This window comes from Myxocyprinus asiaticus, chromosome 48 (genome assembly GCF_019703515.2).
Source record: "Myxocyprinus asiaticus isolate MX2 ecotype Aquarium Trade chromosome 48, UBuf_Myxa_2, whole genome shotgun sequence".
Lineage (NCBI taxonomy): Eukaryota > Metazoa > Chordata > Actinopteri > Cypriniformes > Catostomidae > Myxocyprinus > Myxocyprinus asiaticus.
This window is the reverse complement of record NC_059391.1, coordinates 16,047,041-16,069,851: the sequence shown is the minus strand read 5'-3', so window position 1 is coordinate 16,069,851 and position 22,811 is coordinate 16,047,041. Positions and strand designations below refer to the sequence as shown.

General features: G+C 38.1%; 2 protein-coding genes and 1 pseudogene across 3 annotated transcripts in view; all 3 read right to left on the bottom strand.

The window, feature by feature from the left end:
• Positions 1–39: 39 nt before the first annotated feature.
• Positions 40–3,791, bottom strand: LOC127437344 (actin-related protein 6-like; annotated as a pseudogene).
• A 358-nt stretch (positions 3,792–4,149) lies between these two features.
• On the bottom strand, positions 4,150–16,303 carry LOC127437181 (G2 and S phase-expressed protein 1-like). Of its 2 annotated transcripts, XM_051691942.1 has the most exons (12): positions 16,190–16,303; positions 15,885–15,942; positions 15,673–15,730; positions 13,791–14,421; positions 13,533–13,694; positions 12,143–12,284; positions 11,406–11,804; positions 9,539–9,608; positions 9,247–9,462; positions 8,771–9,062; positions 8,479–8,601; positions 4,150–4,431 (listed from the first exon to the last, which is right to left on the bottom strand). In XM_051691942.1, exons 2-12 carry the CDS (start codon positions 15,904–15,906, stop codon positions 4,339–4,341), a joined length of 2,208 nt encoding a protein of 735 aa, XP_051547902.1. In that variant the 5' UTR covers positions 15,907–15,942; positions 16,190–16,303; the 3' UTR covers positions 4,150–4,338. The 2 variants fall into 2 exon arrangements, with proteins under 2 accessions (XP_051547902.1, XP_051547904.1); XM_051691944.1 differs by lacking the exons at positions 15,885–15,942; positions 16,190–16,303 and having other exon boundaries at positions 13,791–14,374; positions 15,673–15,709.
• A 1,399-nt stretch (positions 16,304–17,702) lies between these two features.
• Positions 17,703–22,811, bottom strand: part of LOC127437178 (plasma membrane calcium-transporting ATPase 1-like) — a 36,107-nt gene continuing 30,998 nt past the window's right edge. The window contains exons 17-21 of the mRNA XM_051691929.1: positions 22,081–22,294; positions 21,775–21,986; positions 20,841–20,948; positions 20,539–20,727; positions 17,703–20,364 (exon numbers count right to left, since the gene is read on the bottom strand). Coding sequence (XP_051547889.1) covers positions 20,026–20,364; positions 20,539–20,727; positions 20,841–20,948; positions 21,775–21,986; positions 22,081–22,294 — 1,062 coding nt within the window. The 3' untranslated portion in view covers positions 17,703–20,025. The remainder of the gene's footprint in view (positions 20,365–20,538; positions 20,728–20,840; positions 20,949–21,774; positions 21,987–22,080; positions 22,295–22,811) is intronic.

Below are 22,811 nucleotides of genomic sequence, written 5' to 3'. Positions count from 1 at the left end.
ATTCCATTTTCTGTAGCAATGACAGCATTTATTAGCAGATTAACTATCAAAGTTCTCCTGGCACACAATGTCCATTTTCCTCGTAATCTTCTCAAGTGACCACCATCTCTTCAAAGTCAGGGTTTTCTGCCAGTAGCTTTCCTCCCCACAGGTAGCAAATGGGACTGAGAACAAAAGAGAAATATTAAGTCAGCAATAAATCAACTAGACAAGACTTTCAATCATTCTTTCAAAATTTTCAAAAATTACTTTACTGGCAGCACAACAGAAACTTGATATTCTACAGGAGCAAGCGCACAGACTTTGTAAACACGATCTCTGAATCCCGGGAACAAGGAGTTGCCACCAGTAAGAACAATGTTCTTGTAGAAGTGGGGCTGCACCTCTGGACATAAAGAATAGATGTATAGTAATTTTTTCAATGCAATACAATTTTAAACCACAAATACATCTTATGTAATGAATGTAGATGACCCCTCCTTCCCTCTAGCATGTTGTTAATGGAGTTGACTATAGCCTCTGGTATGCCCATCTCCTGAATGCCAATGTCAGAGGCGTGAAAGAGCATCTCTGGGACAGCAAACCTCGGTCAGACACAAAATCTAATCCCCCGTCTTATATTTGCCTGTGAATCTCTTCTCGTGGCTAAAACAAAAAATATAAAATGAAATTGCTAGTAGAGCTATTCAAAGAGTAGAGACACATGCTTTTGCACCATAGCATAACTTTGAGAATCAAAAAGACTCAAGAGCTTAAAATGGTGAAAGTGAGGGGCCTGGGTAGCTCAGCAAGTAAAGACGCTGACTACCATACTCAGAGTCGCAAGTTCGGGCGTACTGAGTGACTCCAGTCAGGCTTCCCAAGCAACCAATTGGCCCGGTTGCTAGGGTGGGTAGAGTCACATTGGGTTAACCTCCTCGTGGTCGCTATAATGTGGTTCTCGCTCTCGGTGGGGCACGTGGTGAGTTATGCGAGAATGTCGTGGAGAATAGCGTGAAGCCTCCACATGCGCTATGTCTCCGCAGTAACGTGCTCAACAAGCCAAGTGATAAGATGCGTGGATTGACAGTCTCAGATGCGGAGGCAACTGAGTTTCATCCTCTGCCACCCGGATTGAGGCGAGTCACTACGCCACCACGAGGACCTAGAGTGCATTGGGAATTGGGCATGCCAAATTAGGGAGAAAAGGGGAGAAAATACACTGAAATGCTTTTTCAGTGTACCTTACAAAATCCCTTTTTGATGGCGCTGAAGTCTGGCAGTAAGTAGTCCCTCATTAAAGTATTATCTTCTCCTTTCAATCTGTCAGACCACCAAATTTATCTACAATTCACTTTGATTATATAGGCTTTTCAATTAAATCACATCCAAAGAACAACATCAGGATTTAGCATAATGAAACTCATCAAGTTCATGGACAGTCTGAACTTACTGTGTAATATCCATGTCCTTGTAGAAATCTTGTGACACGTAACACACATCTTCCTTGACCTGATTGATCACGTGGGTCTCTTCCATTACATGTAGCTGTCTTTAAGACAAAGAATGAAAAAAATAACATGCTCAAGGAGGCTGTTTGCAAAAACTTATCACCCAGGTATCACCCAGTACAACTCTGCAGAAAGCTCTGAAGAACTGTTGACTGAAACTGTAAACATTCCTACCTGTATGAAATGGTCTCCTTCAAATGGTTGGTGAGCAGCTTTCCCCCTACATGTATTCTAGGAATTTGAGAAGCTATGCTGAGATCAATAAAATGATCTTTAGTGCATGACTATGAATTCAAATTTATATTAGCTCACCTCCAAATGCCCTGCTCCAAATGCCCTGCTTCATTTTCCTTCCCCTGCAATACGGGACAATGTATGTGACGGACAAGCCACTGACCACCACAATGCAACACAGCTCCGAGTTGTTCTCATGGAAGTATCGATGTGCACTCAAAGATCCAGCTGAAATTAGACATTTCATACTCATCGAGTTATAAACATGCAATGCGACCAATAATCCTTTATCCTAATAAATAATACTAATTTCACTGAAGCTGAACAGTGGACTCACCGTTAATTCTGAGGGCTACCTGGAACTGATATTCCTCAAATAGAAACTCATTCATGGACTCTTGAATTGATATGTAGTTAAAATACAGTTCTGTTATAACAATGTTGGTATCTACAAGTTCACCTTTGAACATAAGCATTGAAGACAGCACAGATTTGATATGATGTGCAGATCAGATAAATCTTTACATACCGAACCTGGTGTTTTCATTAGTTTTTTTTTTTTTTTTTTAACAGACTTAATGCCATGCTTAGTACTATCAACCAGAAAAAAAATATAGCCGATCTTACATGCTTGCAAACATTCAAGTACCTTAAACATTTCCTTTCCAAACAGGTGATCCCAGACTTCGTGCTGCACATCCCAATTTACAAGATATCCCTAAAATAATGCAGAAGAGCTGAGGTGAGAAATTCCTAATGAAGGTAAAGGAATATCCCGGGTTCAATACAAGTTAAGCTCAATCCACCGCATTTGTGGCATAATGATGATTACCACAAAAATTAGTTTCAAAACGAAAAGAAAAAAAATCTGGTTTACAGTGAGGCACTTACAATGGAATTGAATGGGGCCAATTCATAAAAGTTAAAATACTCACCATTTCAAAAGTATAGCAACAAGATGTAAAAAATAAGCATGTTAACATGCTTTTAGTGTGACAAAATCACTTACTAACCTTTTCTGTGTAAAGTTATAATCAATTTCACAATTTCATTGCAATGATTACGTAACTTCAGTGACAAATAACTTGAAGCTCATCCGCGTAGAACGGTCATCCGCCACAAAAATGGCGATTTACAAAACTTCACAAATCAAATAATACACAAGCTTTAACAGAAGAATTAATATGTGCTTTTATAAGATCATAATCGTCACATTTCTGCCTTTAAACTGTCCAAATATTGTCCCTCTTCACATCCATTGTAAGTGCCTCACTGTAACCTTGATTTTTGCTTTTTTTAAAGAAAAGGAGGGATGAGTCGAAATTAATATTTGTGCCACATTTTAAGCCACACATGCTGTCGATTGAGTTTAACTTGTATTGAATCCAGAATTATCCTTTAAAGGTGAAGTGTGTCAAATATGCACTATTAGCGTCATCAAATGGAACTGCAAAAATAGTGACTGTTTTCAAACAGGTTTCCCGAACACTCCCCCACCTGCCATTGGTAACACAAACAGATGCCAAAGGAGATCCAAACTCACATCAAAGGTTGAGCCAATGAATGTATCGGTGTCAGGATACTCAAACAAACAGAGCAATGTTTTGATAGCACCACAGAGCAACTGTGTTTGCACTTTTAGGGGGATTCAAATATGAATGGCTTGCTTATAGTTGTCCCTACATATTAAGCTTGGATATGAAGAAGTATTTTAACATCAAAAATACACACTTCACTTTTAAATAAAAGGCCATGTCTCTTAAGTTTACAACTAATATCGCACAATACCTTTCGAAAGGGGAGGATGTAGAAGAGCCCAGACAGGTCTTTGATTTCATCCAACTGATTAGCTCTGATTATCAAAACTGATAATTTGGAATAACACTAAATAAAAAATAGAAATAACTCTGTATTGCGCTCAATACAACCACCAGAAACATCATCAATCAATACGGTCAGAATAATAAAAGTAGTAGTTGCCATAACCAGTACATCTCACCTGACTTTCTCATGGCTGTACCCGATTTTAGCAAAGAAGGCACCATTGTCCAGTACAAGTGTTGACATTTTTACATCTCAGTTATTCAAATTCACTGGTTTAAATCACAGTATGAAATGGGTCTTGCCACTATAATATATATTAAGACAGTCTTAAGGAACAAAATGCATTTTGAATTGTGTGGTTCAAATGAACATTGCATCTACTGAGATAATCATGTTGCTCTAATGGGCACCTTTCTCTACACTGCAGATGGTTGTGGTCTGAAAATACAGTGAATGAATACCGCCACCTACTATATGGAAGATTCTGTTGACCTTCCGACAGCTGTAATCACCATTTGTAATCACACACATCAAATTAAAAAAATTACACATACAAACCACCCATGACAAAATAACTGCTTTGACTACATTTTAAATTTAACACATTTATTTGTACCTTTGGGGATAAAACAACAAGTTCTAAAAGATGAGCATAATTAAATAAAATCATATAGGACTAGCACAAATAAAAGTACTTTACAATCAAAGGCGAACAAAGCAGCATTCACATTTTTTGAAATGCTCCACTCTTATTTTTTATGGCACATTTCATAGTCATTTCACAGGTTGTCTAAAAAGACAAGTCAATCAGTGGCGGCGCATTCTCAGTATCTTCCTTGTCCACTGGACTCCACTTGATAAGAGGTGAGTTCAGGTCAATTAACTGGGGGGAGATAATTTGCAAACAATAATTACAAAATTTTATGTTTAACAGAATGCACACTTGAAAGTAGGATGTTAAGAAACATAAACATCTCCCCCCCCAACAAATGCTCATAAAATGTTTTTTCCTTACAGCTTTCTCTGTGTAACAGCAGGGCCACTGTTATTTTAAAGTACTAATACAGGGTTCCCACTCTTTTCAATGCACAATTTTCAAGAACATTTCCAGGACATTTTAGGTGTCCAACAAGTGTAATATTTAATCAAAAAACACACGCATCCATTAAAACCGGGCTTTTATTTTGCCGTTTCTGTGTGTTTTTGTTGGTAGTTTCTCACCTTAAGATATGTAGTTTGCTACATGGCCCAGTGTGATTATTAATCCACGTAAAGCTGTAATTTAATTTAAAAAAATACATAGTCTGTATGTGCTTCACCCTTCAGAGTGCTCTCTGTCTCTGTCATTTCACACACAAGACCGCACGTGATGATCATGATGAGGTGTTTTCAGTGTATGAGCGGCCGGCTCTACACATTCATTTTGAAGCGTGCATCTCTTGCAGAATATTTATTTATTCAATTAAATCAGACTTTTTAAGTTTAATTATCACACTTGGACACATCACAATTTTAATTTGATTAATTGTACATTCAAAAATTCATTTTCATCCAAATATGTCATATTCCATGACATTGTGTTTTATTGCTAATGCTATTTTTATGACTAGATTCTGTGTTTTCCGCATACTTCATGTGGAATCCGTGGTATAAGCTGACTCCGTGGAATTATTGAAAATTACATTTACATCCTGAGACACAGCTGTGCTCAAAAGTTTGCATACCCTGGCAGAAATTGTGAAATTTTGACATTGATTTTGAAAATATGACTGATCATGCAAAAAAAAAAAAAAAAAAAAAAAAAAAAAAAACTCTCTTTTATTTAAGGATAGTGATCATATGAAGCCATTTATCATCACATAGTTGTGTGGCTCCTTTTTAAATCATAATGATAACAGAAATCACCCAAATGGCCCTAATCAAAAGTTTACATACCCTTGAATGTTTGGCCTTGTAACAGACACACAAGGTGACAGACACACAGGTTTAAATGGCAATTAAAGGTTAATTTCCCACACCTGTGGCTTTTTGAATTGCAATCAGTGCCTGTGTATAAATAGTCAATGAGTTTGTTAGCTCTCACGTGGATGCACTGAGCAGGCTAGATACTGAGCCATGGGGAGCAGAAAAGAACTGTCAAAAGACCTGCGTAAAAAGGTAATGGAACTTTATAAAGATGGAAAAGGATATAAAAAGATATCCAAAGCCTTGAAAATGCCAGTCAGTACTGTTCAATCTCTTATTAAGAAGTGGAAAATTTGGGGATCTCTTGATACCAAGCCAAGGTCAGGTAGTCCAAGAAAGATTTCAGCCACAACTGCCAGAAGAACTGTTCGGGATACAAAGAAAAACCCACAGGTAACCTCAGGAGAAATACAGGCAGCTCTGGAAAAAGATGGTGTGGTTGTTTCAAGGAGCACAATACTTGAACAAAAATGAGCTGCATGGTCGAGTTGCCAGAAAGAAGCCTTTACTGCGCCAATGCCATAAAAAAGCCCGGTTACAATATGCCTGACAACACCTTGACACACCTCACAGCTTCTGGCACACTGTAATTTGGAGTGACGAGACCAAAATAGAGCTTTATGGTCACAACCATAAGCGCTATGTTTGGAGAGGGGTCAAAAAGGCCTATAGTGAAAAGAATACCATCCCCACTGTGAAGCATGGTGGTGGCTCACTGATGTTTTGCAGGTGTGTGAGCTCTAAAGGCACGGGGAATCTTGTGAAAATTGATGGCAAGTTGAATGCAGCATGTTATCAGAAAATACTGGCAGACAATTTGCATTCTTCTGCACGAAAGCTGCGCATGGGACGCTCTTGGACTTTCCAGCACGACAATGACCCTAAGCACAAGGCCAAGTTGACCCTCCAGTGGTTACAGCAGAAAAAGGTGAAGGTTCTGGAGTAGCCATCACAGTCTCCTGACCTTAATATCAGCGAGCCACTCTGGGGAGATTTCAAACGTGCGGTTCATGCAAGACAACCAAAGACTTTGCATGACTTGGAGGCATTTTGCCAAGACGAATGGGCACCTATACCACCTGCAAGAATTTGGGGCCTCATAGACAACTATTACAAAAGACTGCACGCTGTCATTGATGCTAAAGGGGGCAATCCACAGTATTAAGAACTAAGGGTATGCAGACTTTTGAACAGGGGTCATTTCATTTTTGCCATGTTTTGTTTTATGATTGTGCCATTCTGTTATAACCTACAGTTGAATATGAATCCCATAAGAAATAAAAGAAATGTGTTTTGCCTGCTCACTCATGTTTTTTTTTTGTTTTTTTTAAATGGTACATATGCTGTATTACCAAGGGTATGCAAACATTGGAGCACAACTGTATTAAGGCCGAATCACCATGCTACCAACCCATTGTGAATTATTATTTTTTTAAATCAGTGGACTGACTGTCATCGTTGTCTAAAGTTTATAACCCACAGGGATGCAAGCTCATGAGGGTCTAAAAATTTGAGACAGTCACTGATCCACGGATAGTTTTTCCGGGGTTATTTTTTTAAAGAATAAGCTAAAAGTGCCAATTTAAGCTATTTTAATGATTAAAGTTAATGATTAAATGATTTAAGTATAGAAAATTATTGCAGAACTGCTGCAAAAATAAAGGGTATTTTGGTGTGGCTTGCTTCGTTTCACAAATTTGTTCAGTTTTATTAATTGATTAGTTTAGTGACCACTTCTGGAGATGTCATAAGGTGGCGACAAATGAGCGTCTTATGTGCAATGAGTGAGTCATTGAATCAATTTGAGATGTTCACGACCAAAATCTTCCAAGAAAGTTTTTATAGCATTTAAGCAACATAAGAACAATGATCTATAATTTCCGTTCAGTTTGCGATCTGCCAAGCGTGACTTTTCATCCAAAAAGACAACAATAATAGTCTAATAATGAGTATCAATAACGTCCTTACCTCCTCCTTTATTAAAATTTGCATGTAAAATCTACTGACTTCAGTAGAATGTTTAAGCATTATAAGAACAAAGCAGATCTACTGTATCATTTTCCAACAGTATTTAAACTGCTGGGCATGACTTACCAGAAAAGACAACAATAATAGTCTAATATATAGTTTCAATAGCCTAATAATAATAGTTTCAATAATATCCTTTCGTCATTGTAAAGCGCATTTCACATGAGCTGAATCGAGGCTTCAACGCTCCGTTCCACGCCAGCGTCAATCGGTGCTTTGCCCTCCACATGACAAGCGTTGCAGAAAGCGTCACAGAGGGGCGAATTTATGAGCTTGCCACGCAAGAAAGCGGGAGGTGTGCACGATAAATATTGAAAACATGTCTTTGATTGCAGAAAGAAAAAAAAATAAAGAGGACTCGTTTGTCATGTGAAAGCCCTTCAACATGTATAAACATCAGTTACTTTTACACATTAATAGCTTCTCTGCCCTTTTCTCTCCGTGATGAACAAGGTAGACTCACATGCCGATGCTGAAGTAAACGAACATGCCCATCTCATTCAGTTGGTCGGTACATCTGCCAGGTCATTCAGTTTGTTTATGAATGAGAAGTTTCACGAGTGCCGCTTCTCATTGTAAAGGGACCGCTGTAGCCAAGCACGCAACTGGCTGCTGCTGTAATCAATCACAAGGGTGTAAGCGCCCTTAACCGTTGATATTATTTCACAACGCGCAGCCACTGGCAGAGACAAAATGACACAAATTTGTGTATTTGACTCCTATTCCGAGTCCCGATCGTTACCATGTTTTTGTACATGTAACCTTGCTAGCAACACAGTCAAACCGTTTTATTCTACTGAAATATTTTCCAGGACAAATAATTATTTGACAGAACATTTAGGTATTTTTCTAATTTTTCATGACTGGAAAACTGCATTGCAAAATTCCAGGTTTTGCAGAATGCGTGGGAACCCTGTAATAATATCAGAACTCTCACCTGTCCTCCCCAGGGCTTTGTAGAGGAGATTTTAATCAGGTCTGGTGTATTGGAGAGATCAATGAGTGGCTTTTCCACAGGCTGTTGTGTAGGTACAGGTGCAGGAATGTCCACTAACAAAACCTATAAATACAACATATGCAGACCTGTTCAGCTTTTCTGTGAACTTGTGAGCCAGGGGTACATTTTCAATATTCATATCTTGGGAATTAGATATACAAATGAAATTCAATTGAGATAACATTTCAAAAGCTTGCAGGACACTTTCAAAGAGACCTTGCTATTATATCACCTCTTTAATATCTTTTATTTCTGTATTCTTTTGCAGGTGGTCGTCTTTGTTGTCCACTGTATTTGGGAGTGTTGGAGGATCCATGTTGATCTGTAAAGGCTCTGGATCACATGAGGAAGATTCGGAGGGATTCTCCACAACTGTTGGCTCACAGGCAGGAGGCCCTTCAGTCTCACCCTTCAGATTGAAGACCAGAGAGCAGGGCTGGAGATCAGCAGAAGAGCAGGTCTCCTCACCGGACATGGGGGCTTGCTCACCTTCATGATTCTCACTCTCCTTAAGGTTCCTTAGACTACATAAAGATTAACTTAGAATTCTGCTTACAACTGTAACAAACATATATGATAGGACAGAAAGCCAATACACTATTAAGTGCCACTCTGTACATCTTAGTTATAGCTACATTTTGGAACTTGTATTGCAGCTCTTGTTTCTCAAACACTATTTTTAATTATTTCAGCATTAAAATAAGTCACCTTGGATGAGTGGCCTCTTGGCTGGAGATTGATGCACGCTCTGTGTTCTGGTCAGGTTTGCTGAGGCGTGACACACTCTTGGGCGTGAATGCAGGGATGCCAGAGATACGGCAGTTGGCTGGGGTGGGAAGAGCAGAGGGCCTCCGCAGTTTACTTCCCAAAGCCGATGGGGTCAGGAGGCCCACTGGGACGGGACCAGCTAGATTATCTGGAATACTACAGAGAGATTAATCAAAGTTAAGAGAATCCTTTAAAATAAAACAATTGTTCTAACAATGAATTGTAAAGTTACCTCTCCACGCTGCATGCAGACAATAATCTCTTTGGCTTCATGATCCGAGGGGCGTCAGGCGAAGAGGAAACTGTAAAAATCAATGGAAGTTAACATGTAAGAAACCCAATGACTCAATGCAATGTTGTTCAAACCATATAGTGGTTGAATCCTAAGTGCTTTTTTATTGATATTTTTGGCATTATCTTAATAGTGATTTTCATTACTGTAATACAGTAATAATTGTATTTTTATATAAAGGTGCACTCTGTAAATTTTTTCCCTCATTTAAAAGGTTTTACTTCTAAAGAAATAAATAGTAATATTGAAACACAAGTATGAAATTGTGACCACTCATGTGAGATGAAGAGTTCCGTCATGTCAGTAACATTATAAAAGCTCTTTATTCTACATGGCGCAGGGGTGCCATCATGGGGGCAGCCATGTTAGGATCACATGACCAGCTGAATACTGCTTGCTTAATCTCAGTAACTGCCTTCAATTAATCCTGTTTTACTGTGCATAGTTAATTTCTACAATGGCACTGGTAACTGAAAAATACTGTGTTTAAATGATGCAGCTTCCACGCCACTAGGTGTCAGTGTAAGCCAATGTATGTTACTTCGACAAATTACTGAGTGCACCTTTAAATCAGCATGAACTAAAGACAGTAAAATATTACCATAATGTAATAAATATACATGATTAATATTAAATACAGCATTCTGTATTTAATTTAACATTCTGTCCCTTATTGAACAATTAATGTCCTTGACTTTCCAATTACTTTTCCATGACCTTTCCAGTAACGTTTCTGATTATCTGAGAATGGAATTTTAAAAACCATTTTGATTCAGAACAATTGGCTAATGATTCATTCAACTCAAATTTGAACCATTTCGACCAAATCATTGAAAAGAACTGATTTAAAAGTACAATTTGCTCATAAATTGGACATGACTATGGCTAGCAAACAATTTTACTCCACACAAGAGCAATATCCAGGCGATTAAACATTTAAGTGTGAAGCAAAAAAAAAAAAAAAAAAGGTATTTTCACTATAGAAATTTCCAGGTCTGGAAAAAACAATTTTAAAATGCCCTGATATTTCCAGGTTTTCCATGACCATCATTTTCACATTACAGTATTGAGAATGAGACTTCTTTTTTTTTTTTGTCTTACAGATGCAGGAGAATGAGCTTAATTATGAAAATAATGTCACAATCTTGATGGTCCCCAAAAGAGGCTTCATTTTCTTTGAACAAAATATAATTTCTTACACTATGTGGCCAAAAGTTTGTGGACACCACGTGTGCTTGATGAACATGTAATTTCAAAACCATGGGCATCAATTCCCCTTTTGCTGCAACTACAGCTTCCACTCTTCTGGGAAGGCTCTCCACTATACTGTATGTACTAACATGGCTACAGGGATTTGCTCCCATTCAGACACAAAAGCATCAGTGAGGTCAGGCACTGATGTCGGGCAGTGGGACATGGCTCACAGTTGGTGTTCCAATTCACCCCAAAGATGTTCAGTGGGGTTCAGATCTGGGCTTTGTGCAGGTCAGTCTTCTTATTCAACACAATTTCTTTATAGACCTCGTTATGTGCACACTCACAGGGGCATTTTCATGCTGGAATAGAAAAAAAGGCTCTCCCCAAACTGTTGCCACTAAGTTGTAAGCAGACAATGCCCTACATTGCCATTGTATGGAGTAGCATCCTGATTTGTCATCATTGGAATTAATGAAGTAACCAAACTGGTTAATTAGAAAGGGGTGTCCACATACTTTTAGCCATATAGTGTATTTTTGTTTCTGGGGCAAGGTTTCATGAGACTCTCCCTCGTAGTTCCTCTACACTAACATCAAGATGACGTTCTCACCCTCTGATTTGTGCGCTCCCTTCAGGTAGTTTTTTGGTGTTGGCACCACTGGAGCATTGAGTTTAGGGTTGCCCCTAAGAGCACTTCCAGTCTTAGCAGCAACTGCAGGGATGTTGGATGTAAAAGATATCTTTTCTACAGTATTCCTTGCTGGAGTCTGGGGCTGAGTACGAAGCCCTGGATCCACTTTTTTAATTGGTGCGGCTTTGACAGGTCTGGGTAGAAGTTCTGAGCACCTCCGCCCATGTGAGGAGATGGAGGTTCGCTTACTGACAGGGGGCTCTGGGTTTCTGCTAACAACAGAGGATTTGCGGCTGGAACTGGGCAACCGACTCACACTGCTCTGCGAATGACTACTGATGCTGTTTGTGCTGGAGTTCAGAGATGAATTGAGTTTGGCTGGTGAGAGAAAGGGAGTTGAGAGTAATTGGCAACATAACCATTAGATGGCAGCAGATACCCGAGAAAAATCCCTGCTATTTTAATGGGAAGGTCACCCAAAAATTTAAATTTTCATAATTTCATCACCCTCATGACTCCCTTTGTGTTCCACAAATAAAAGAAAGTCATACGGGTTTAGAACAACATGAGGGTGATTAAATGATAACAGATCTTTCCTTTTTAGGTGAATTATGCCTTTAAAAGAAGCAAAATGAGGGTACAATCCACTGACTGTATATCAAGCGTTATTAGAAGTAAAAACAATTGGTCTGGTTTGGAATGAGAATGAGGGTAACCTTTGCCTCCTGGAGAGATAGTTAGACTAGAGTTGACGCTAGACACAGAAGAGGAAGAGGACGAAGTGTTTCTCCTCCTATCCATGACTCTTGAGTTCTGAAGTGATGGAGCTTTAAGTGCAGATGGAGCTCGCAATTCGGTCTGTATGAGTATGAAGAAAAATGTGTGTTGCGTGATGAATCCCAGTTTGAAGAACTTTAAACTCATTTGTATTGAAAAACATGGTTTTACATTTCAGCACACAGTGTAAGGCTAAAATAAATGGCTGTTCACTCTTCAGGGTTCCCACATCTTTTGACCAATGACTTTTCATGACTTTTCCAGTCATTTATTATTATTTACTGGACAACCTTTTACAAACATATTTCAGAGACACACAAAGAGCAATTTTTAGCAGAAAATTGTATATTCAAATGTTCTTTATCAATTACCACTAAAAATATTACTATTTTCAATGACTTTTCCAATCCTGGAAAACACATTTTTAAAATTCCCTGATATTTCCAGGTTTTCATGACCGTGGGAACCCTGACTATTAAAGGAATAGTTCATCCAAAAGTTATAATTCTCTCATCATTAATGCACCCTCATGCTGTCTCAAACACATATGACTTTCTTTCTTCTGCGGAACACAAAAAGAAAATTTTTTGTGAAAGATTCATGATGTGTATTTCTCCATACAATGCAAGTCAATGGGGTCCAAAACTTTCAAGCTCCAAAAAGGACATAAAGGCAGAATGAAGGTAATCAATATGACTCCAGTGGTTTAACAATTTTTTTTTTTAACCTGTACCCGTGCTCTGCACATATAAACACTCTGTATACAAGAGGATGTGTAGTCAAATCATGAATGTGCCAAGGAGACTGCAGATGTCAAGATTTGAAGAGAAAAAGGATTTCCATTATGGTGTGTTTCTCACCCAAAACCGATCGTATTGCTTCAGAAGACATGAATTAAACCACTCGAGGCGTATGGATTACCTTTATGTCCTTTTTGGAGCTTGAAAGTTTTGGACCACATTGACTTACATTGAATGGAGAAATTCACATGTATCCTTCAAAAACGTCATACGAGTTTGAGACAGCATAAAGGTGAGTAAATGATGAGAGAATTATCATTTTTGAGTGAACTGTTTCTTTAAGCATTACTTAAATATTCATAAAACTGCTAAACAGAGAGTATTGTATTTGACACACTAAATTAACCACCAGAGTCATTTTGAACTGTTATAAAAACACTTCTAATCTTACACTGGTAAAATATTATACTAACTGACAAAGTGTTAATTTTTACATTTCAATAATAGTTTAGAACTGTTGATAATAGCATAGATAAAAAATGTTTTAAAAAAAATTCATCCAACAGTGACAAGCTTCTGCCCTTTTTACCTTGCTCCGAGAAGGAATGCTGCTTCTGCTAGGCAAACTAGTGTTAAATGATGAATCGCTGACATCAGAAGCGACACTGGTGTTATCAGAGAGAAGATCTTCAGAAGAACCTGCTCTACTTGTGTTTCTCCTGCTGGGACTGCGTTTCAGCCCAAAATTACCCTGAAAGATATTAATAAGTCAAAGGTTAAATACTTGTTTCAAGTATTCACCAATTACAAAAAGCATTTTCTACAAAAAGGAAACTAGGGGCCATACTTTGCTGGAAGGAGCAAGTCTAGTCTTCGTTGCAGGGGGTAGTTTTGTGCTGGAGGAAAGTCGTGAACTTCCTTGGGCTGTGGGCTTGCTTGGTAACACTCCACTATTGGCCACAAGGGTTTTGCCTCTACTAGCTGGCTGCGTTACAGCGGGTCTGACTGGACTTGACGTGCTGAGGCTTGGCTTTCCAAACCCAGATGCCCCGCTAGCCTTCAGCATACGTTTCTGAATGGCAGGCGGAAGCTGCTTCATCGGACTGTCCTGCACAAGAAAAGTCTCTCTTTTGATGGGACTGAGAACATCAGCTGGTTTGTTGAACATGCTCAGTTTGGCTGTGGTGTCCTCCTCAAACGTCTCAGTGTCATCAGCTTGGCTCGAGGAAACCACATTGGTCTCTACAACAGAGTCAGTGATGGTTTGCTCGAGGTGGTTGGCGAGTAGATGAGCCTCTTTGCAGATTTCTTCAAACTTCTCTCCTGTGAGGGGACTCCAGCTGGGCTCCTCTCCCAGAGACGGTCCGCTGCTCAAACTGTCTTTCATGTGAATCTCGACTCCATGGGAAATACATTTCTCTTTATGACCAACTGGACCCAAGAAGACTTCATCCTCAACATTGTCGTCTCCTTTGGAGCTTTGAGGAGATATTTTAAAAAGAACTCTAAAACACCCTTTAGGATGTACATAGCCTAACTGACCAATTCATAACCATAAATTATTTTATTTACTGTCCAGCAATTTCACTTCTGATGTAGATTTGGTCATAATATTCTAGTTTACTGTTGCAATTCAGTATAATGGCATTGGTAATACTGCTTGTTTTTTTTGTAAGTTGCAATTTTGTTAGTGTAGATGTAAATGAAAGTAATAGATTACCCAAAAATTATTATTCTCTCATCATTTACTCACCCTTATGTCATCTCAAACTCGTAAGACTTTCTTCCGCAGAACACAAAGATATTTTAATAGAAATATGATGTCTGTACTGTACAATGCATGTGAATAGTGACCAAATTTTCAAGCTCCAAAAAGCACATAAAGGCAATCATTAAGACTCCGGAGGTTTAATCCATGTCTTCTGAAGCGATCCAGTCGGTTTTGGGTGAGAACAGAATGTTCCAAAATGTATCTCCTTTTTCACTGTACATTTTGTCAGTTTGCAATTTCTAGGCACGATCGTGATTTCCAGCTCGATTACACTTCCTAGGGCTTGTCGCATGTGCAGAGTACTAGATGGCGCTAGGGAGTGTAATCGAGCTTGAAACCATGATCGCCAAGGAGACTGCTCATAGTGAAAAAGGAGTTATAGTTCGGTCTGTTCCCACCCAAAACCAATTGAATCGCCTCAGAAGACATGGATTAAACCACTCGATTCTTATGGATTCTTATTGCTGCCTTTATGTGCTTTTTGGTGCTTGAAAAATTGGTCACCATTCACTTGCATTTTATGTACAAACAGACATCATATCTAATTTAAAATATCTGTTTGTGTTCCACGGAAGAAAGTCATACTAATTTGAGATGACATAGGGGTGAGTAAGTGATGATTTATTATTAGTGGGTGAACTATTCCTTTAATATATAGGGGGAGAGGGGAATACAATTCAATAAAAACGCATTGACCTAACAGCGGGGCATGTTGCCACACTTTATGGACTAAGTTGCCACAATGGGTAAAGCTTTTTTCAGCAAAAAAAAAAAAAAAAAGTTAATCAATGTGTAGCCCTGGTCTCACCTACATAAAAGTTAATGTGCTTAAAAAAAAAACACACAATCATAATTCAGCAAATTGTCATTGTTATAGAATGCTATGACAGGATTAGGTAATTAAAATATTATTAAACACCTGTTAATGTGTTGAGTAAAATATTAATTGACAACAAACCTTGCTGGTGACAGTGAAACATCGAAGTCAAATTTCTCCTCAGCCAGTGAAACATAATCTACAAGTGAAACAGTCACAACAATAAATAATGAACTACTGTTTACGTAACCATTTATTACATGACATATTAATGCCATTAAATCAGAATCGATGTAGATTGCGTTTGTTTCGACTAGTTCAATAAAATGAAGATTTTATAGAAATATCTTTACCACTGTGGGTGAACGATGCCATCTTTAACAACCAGATAAACAAATGGAGGCCACAGTCCTGCAATCAGTTTAGAGTCAAGGTGGGAAAACTTTTAATACCAGCACATACAATTTTACCAATGGCAGTTTAAACCCTCGACAAATCTATAAATACCCTATAAAACAAGCATCTTTTTCAAGGTAGCAATGTATAAAGACAATGAAAATCATCGAGCTCGTGCAGTCATTAGGTTTATTCGCCAAATAAATCCTAATTTGATCATCAAAATAGACGTTTACCGCTACATATGATCAAACATACTTACTGTTTGTTTGTCAGAGCAGGATAGTTATATTTATTGTTTGTAGTGTTGTCTGATCGTAGTAAATAAGTGGCACTCGCGAGCTATTTCCCACATTTCAAATTTCGTGGGCAGGCTGATTTTGAAGATCACGTGACGTAGATACTGAAACGTGATTGGTGGAGGAAGTTTCCTGGAGCGCTGCAGTTGCGTTGACGTTGCGCATTCAAAATAAAAAATAAAATTGAATAAAATGTGTCCTGGCAAAAGCGAAAGGCTTCATTGTACAGCCATAATATTACAGCCTTTATGTAATATTGTATACGCCCCCCCCCCCCCCCCCCAGCATCCTTAATTGTTAGAGTATATTTGTATATGTTGTTTATTGATCAATATATATATATATATATATATATATATATATATATATATATATATATATATATATATATATGTATATATATATTTAAATAATGAAATCAAATGGCATATGCATTCAAGAGGTAATAAAACACACCTACAAAAGTGGAAGGGGGAAACTTGGCCAAAGTATTTACGCTGTTGATATATTTACAAGATATATATAATGGCTATCACAACATTTTATTGGATGGGTCATTGCAGTCAGGGATGATTTTATGTTTATGATGTTCTTTTTGGTATTAGTAATACGTACAATTAACAGTTTGTAATAATTGTCATTAATGAGTCATTAGCAAACATAATCCTTAAAGGAATTGTTCACCCAATAATGAAAATGTTCTCATCATTTACTCACCCTCATGTCATTTCAGATGTGTATGAATTTCTTTCTTCTGCAGAACACAATTTAAGATTTTTAGAAGAATATTTCTGCTCTGTAGGTCCACAATGCAAGTGAATGGTGACCAAAACTCCAGTGGTTAAATCCATATCTTCTAAAGCGATATGATAGGTGTGGGTGAGAAACAGATCAATATTTAAGTAATCTTTTCCTGTAAATCTCCACCTTTGACCAGCCCCAACCAGTAGTTGGTGATATGCACAAAGACTGCAAATCACGAAAATGAGAGAGATTTAAATATTGATCTGTTTCTCACCCACACCTATTATATCTCTTCTGAAGACAAGGATTTAACCGTAGGAGTCGTATGGATTACTTTTTAGCTGCATTTATGTGGATTTTGAAGCTTCAAAGTTCTGGCCACCATTCACTTGCATTGTATGGACCTACAGAGCAGAAATATTCTTCTAAAAGCATTGTTTGTGTTGTGTTCAGAAGAAGAACGAAAGCTATACACATCTATGATGGCATGAGGGTGAGTAGATGAGAGAATTTTCATTTTTGGGTGAACTATTCCTTTAACAAATCAATAGTTTGTGTACATTCAAATATAAACAGCTTTTATGAAAGTTAGACTACTTAAATGTACATACATAAATGATTTAATTAATTATCACACAATGAAATAATGTTTGCTAATATTAATGAGGATCCTATATTCTATAGTCAAGATATGAATTAAAACCAATAATAAGGTTAAGCTAAATATTTATCTTTTATTGTCAAAAAACATACACATAATTCAAAGACTTTCAAATGTAAATTGAACCACAATAACCATTTACATTTCTCAAGATTAATAGACATTAATTACTTTATTACCAAATATTACAATAGAAAAAAAATTATAATATTCCATAAACAGATGTACAAATATTCATTCCCAAAATGGGAATGAAACTACAGCGAAACAAACAAAAATAACCAAAGAATTCTCTCCTGTTTTCTTTCTTTCCTATTTGCTAAATTATTTTATTAAATGTGTATACATCCAAACAGAGCCTACGCCCTAATTTTGGTTTAAATCCTACACCACATTCAGTTGAAATTAGGTTTTCATATTCCCACAACGAATAATAGCTCCAATAATGAATAAATACACTTCACATTATCATCACACTATTTCATACAATGGCATTTTGACTAAATTCATGGGACTTGTGTGGTGTTTATGCTGTGGTGTGTATATTATCATCTGTTATTTAGAGGGGTGGGGAGGATCAAAATAATAATAAAAAAGCACTCTTTACAGAAAACACACTGCTACATAACAGGCTTGTGCACAAAGCTCTTAGTGTGTCCCTGTTACCTTTCTTGTTTTTTATTTTGTTGATTTAAAAATATAAAAAAGAAGACATGAAATTCAAATATGTTTTTGCCAGAGCAAAATGTACCACTGTAAATCTTATGAACAGACAACATTTTATTCCCTTAATACACACTAGTTGTGTAATTTTGCTGTAAATTCCAGTACGAGTGGATAAGTTCACTCTTCATTAAACAAAAAGCCCAAAACGGATCTGCCGTTCCCCTCTTAAGTTGTTTAATGGTGAGGCATTGCGTGTATATCTTTTCACATTTACTGTAAATTAGACCACAAGGCTTATCAGGTAGTCCTTCTATGGATTCCTATCTGCTTTCTAAAAATAAAAAACATATAACTTAAAGGAATTGTTCACCCAAAATGAAAATTCTCTCATCATTTAGTCACCCTCATGCCATCCCAGATGTGTATGACTTTCTTTCTTCTGCAGAACAAAGATTTTTAGAAGAATATCTAAGCTCTGTTGGTCCTCACAATGCAGGTGAATGGGTACCAAAATTGTGAAGCTCCAAAATGCACATAAAGGCAGCATAAAATTAATCCATACGACTCCAGTGGTTAAATTCATGTCTTCTAAAGTGATATGATTGGTGTGGGTGAGAAACAGATCAATGTTTAAATCCTTTTTTACTATAAATTCTCCTCCCTGCCCAGTAGGTGGCGATATGCACGAATAATGTGAATTGCCAAAAACAAAAGAAGAAGAATGATAGTGAAAAAAAGGACTTAAATATTAATGTTTCTCACCCACACCTATCATTTCACTTCTGAAGATATTGATTTAACCACTGGAGTCTTATGGATTACTTTTATGCTCCCTTTATGTGCTTTTGGAGCTTCAAAGTCTTGGTCACCATTCACTTGCATTTTATGGACCTAAAGAGCTGATACATTCTTATAAAAACCTTTGTTTGTGTTCAACAGAAGATAAAAAGTCATACACATCTGGGATTACATGAGGGTGAGTAAATGATGAGAATTTTAATTGTTAGTGTGACGAGGAGGAGGGTGTGGCCGGGCCGTGATGGAGCACGGCTGGCGCTGAATCAGCTGATCAGCGGGAGAGCGAGATAAAGGGCAGCCGGAGACGCCGGTTCGGGAGAGAGAGACGCACGCGACCGCATTGCAGGTGTGTCTGTGTTGGTTTACGTTTGTTTTAAGTTGAGTTTCTCATTAAAACTTTGTTTACTGTTCAGCCGGTTCCCACCTCCTCCTTGCCTGTCCTTTACCTGTTACAGTTGGGTGAACTATTCCTTTAAAAGCCAATAGTAAACCTTATGTTCAAAAAAGAGTGTTCATTATGAAACTGAGTAGCAACTACAATAAATTGCTCTGAAGGAAGGAAAACTCTTTGTATTTTTCCTTCCATTTTTACCCACAATAAAAAACGAAAAAACTGGAAATTAATCCAACTACACGTATATGAACACCCAATACCACATATCAAAATATTTAACTGAAAAAAGGGGGAAGTAGACACTTTCATCAAGTTTCATAAATCAGACATCTATTTAGATGCAACGCTGTCTATTCTCAAACCACACCATTTACATAAAAAAAAAACAAAACAAACAAAACCATCACTTGCCAAGTTTTGCTATCTTGCCAGTTCCAGTTTCCAGACTGACAGTGGACCAAAACTCCAGACCTTGTCCTTAATATGCCCAAGTCTCACGGGGTCACTGACATGGTCTCAGCGTGGGTGGTACTGTATTAGAGAGAGGTCTCCAGGCTGTGCAGTGGGCTTCCAGGAGTCGGAGGAAGGATAGTCTTTGCTAGATTTTTATTGTGATGGAAGCCCCTGTTATCAGATGCATTATTGTTCTGATTAGGAGAAGATAAAATTGGAGGCAGTGGGGGAGGGATTGTGTTGCGTTTAGTGGGTGCATCCTCCTCAGGGTCTGTGTCATCGATAAGGGGGATGGCTGGCTCTGAATCCCCAATATTGAATTCTGGGTGGCTCATGAAGTTGTGAATGGAGCTGCGGGACTCTGGTGTCTCCAGGCCTTCATAAGGGGACATGGAATCCCGGAATGCATTCACCACACGGATCTGAAGAGAAAAGTACAGTACTAATCAGATACAAGAACTAGATTTTTTGTGGTTCTTGCCTGTGCAAAACTTCTCAAGGGAGAAAGAGGACTGAAGATGGCCTCTATTAAATCTAATGATAAATATTCTGTAAAGTCTTATTGTTTAGAACTTTGTAAGACTGGAGAGCATTACCTGTGTCTGAATTCTGTTGAGACCCCTGCACCACAGAATCTGCCCTCTTTTTAGCTCCATTTCAGCATGGTCAATTTCATCCAAGTCTTCCATCTCCTCAAGCTCCTCTTCAGGTATCTCCTCCTTCTGGGTTCCATGACCTGCTGTCATCAGGAACTTCAGTCGACTCGTGGGAATGGTGGTGACCAACTGTGGGACAGAGGGTTTTAGTGAGGAATGAGATATCACTTAGTGCAGTCTCATCATGTCAACAAGGGATAAAATGATCAAAGTTGGGGGGGGGGGGGCGTTTGAAGGCCTACCTGACCCCAGAGAAGACAGCCAAAACCAAGGAAGACACACCACAGCCACTGGTCAATAGTGAGACCTACACAGCTAAAAGGCTTCCCTCCAAACTGCACAATAATTATCTAAAAATAAAATAAAAATGCTCATAAATAACCATGCTTTCCAAGAGTCCTGTTTTCCAGTAAAAATATCTAAACAAGATACATTTACGTGAGAAGCAAGATGTGTAAAATATTCATGGTATGGTTCACCTAAAAATGAAAATTCTCTCATCTACTCACCCTCATCCATCCCAGATGTTTGTAACTTTCTTTCTTCTGCAGAACATGAACAAAGATTTTTAGAAGAATATTTCAGCTCTGTATGTCCATATAATGCAAATGAATGGTGACCAAAACTTGGAAGTTCCAAAAAGCACATAAAGGCAGCATAAATGTAATCCATATGACTCCAGTGGTTTAATCCATGTCTTCAGATGAGATATGATAAGTGTGGGTGAGAAACACATCAATATTTAAGTCCTTTTTTTACTATAAATCTCCACTTTCGACAAGCCCTCCTATGCAAATTCAAGTTCTCCTTTTTTTTGGCAATTCGCATTCTTGCATATTGCCACGTACTAGGCAGGGAGGAGAAACTTTAGGAGAAACATATGGATTACTGTTATGCTGCCTTTATGTGCTTTTAGGAGCTTCAAAGTTTTGGTCACCATTTACTTGCATTGTATGGTCCTACAGTGCTGAAATATTCTTCTAAAAATCTTTGTTTGTGTTCAGCAGAAGAAAGAAAGTCTTTCAAATCTAGAATGGCATGAGGGTGAGCAAATGATGAGAGATGAGTGACCTATCCCATTAATATTTTACACATCTTGCTTTCCATGTATAAGTATCTTGTTTTAAGGATGTTTAGACATTTTTACTGAAAAATACAAACAAAAAACTTGCATACCTGGATAACAAAGGTCCCGAATACAATGGTGCAGAAGATCAAGTTATTGAAGATGCCCTCAAAAACATTTCTCTCGCCGTGGATCTTTCGAGCATTGATCTCGTTGAAGAGCTGCATCATCACAAAGGTATTGAAGACGATGGTGTAGTGCTCTGAAGGCGGGGCATGAAGAGGAGAGTTCCTGCCGCTGTCAATGTCAAAGATCTGCTCACCTGTGAGATAGGAAAATTGAGAGACATCTGAGCCAATTTCCGTCAAGCTTGGAACTTAGCTTGGATGCTCTAGATATCTTGGGACAGTGCTCACCAGCAAACAGCAGAGTGAAGATGATGGTTAGCTGATACACAGCATGTCCAAGGATGTTCTTCATCATGGTGCGGGAAATAAGGGGCTTGTTGCGGCCGTAAGGTTTCCGCAACAGTAGAGCCTCAGTGGGAGGCTCCGTTGCCAGCGCCAAAGATGCAAACGTGTCCATGATTAAATTCACCCACAGCATCTGCACAGCTTTGAGAGGGGAGTCCTATGAGGAGAGTTAGAGTATGAATATTAAATTCAAGGGAACAAATATCATAATGGAATTTAAAAGAATAGTTTAAAATTCTGTCATTATTTACAAACCTTCATGTCGATCAAAACCATGTTGTAAGTTATTTTTGTAAATAATTACTTAAAGGGATAGTTCACCCAAAAATGGAAACTCTCTCATCATTTACTCACCATCATGCCATCCCAGATGTGTAAGACTTTCTTTCTTATGCTGAACACAAACAAAGATTTTTAGAAGAATATTTCAGCTCTGCAGGTCCATACAATGCATGTAAATGGTGTCCAAAAATGTAAGCTCCAAAAAGCACATAAAGGCAGCATAAAAGTAATCCAAAAGACTCCAGTGGTTTAATCCATGTCTTCTGAAACAATTCAATCGGTTTGGGTGAGAACAGACCAAAATGTAACTCCTTTTCCTATAAATCTTGACAGCAGTCTCCTTGGCGCTCGTGACTTTAACCTCGATTACACTTCCTAACACCATCTAGCAC

Bases quoted from the DNA above. Each gene is read 5' to 3' on its own strand.
- LOC127437181 (XM_051691942.1), bottom strand. From the start codon at position 15,906: ATGGCATCGTTCACCCACAGTG. The intron at 15,731-15,884 runs GTAAAGATATTT...TTTCACTTGTAG, and splicing joins GGCATCGTTCACCCACAGTG to ATTATGTTTCACTGGCTGAG. The intron at 9,463-9,538 runs GTAACTTTACAA...ATCTCTCTGTAG, and splicing joins TCTGCATGCAGCGTGGAGAG to TATTCCAGATAATCTAGCTG.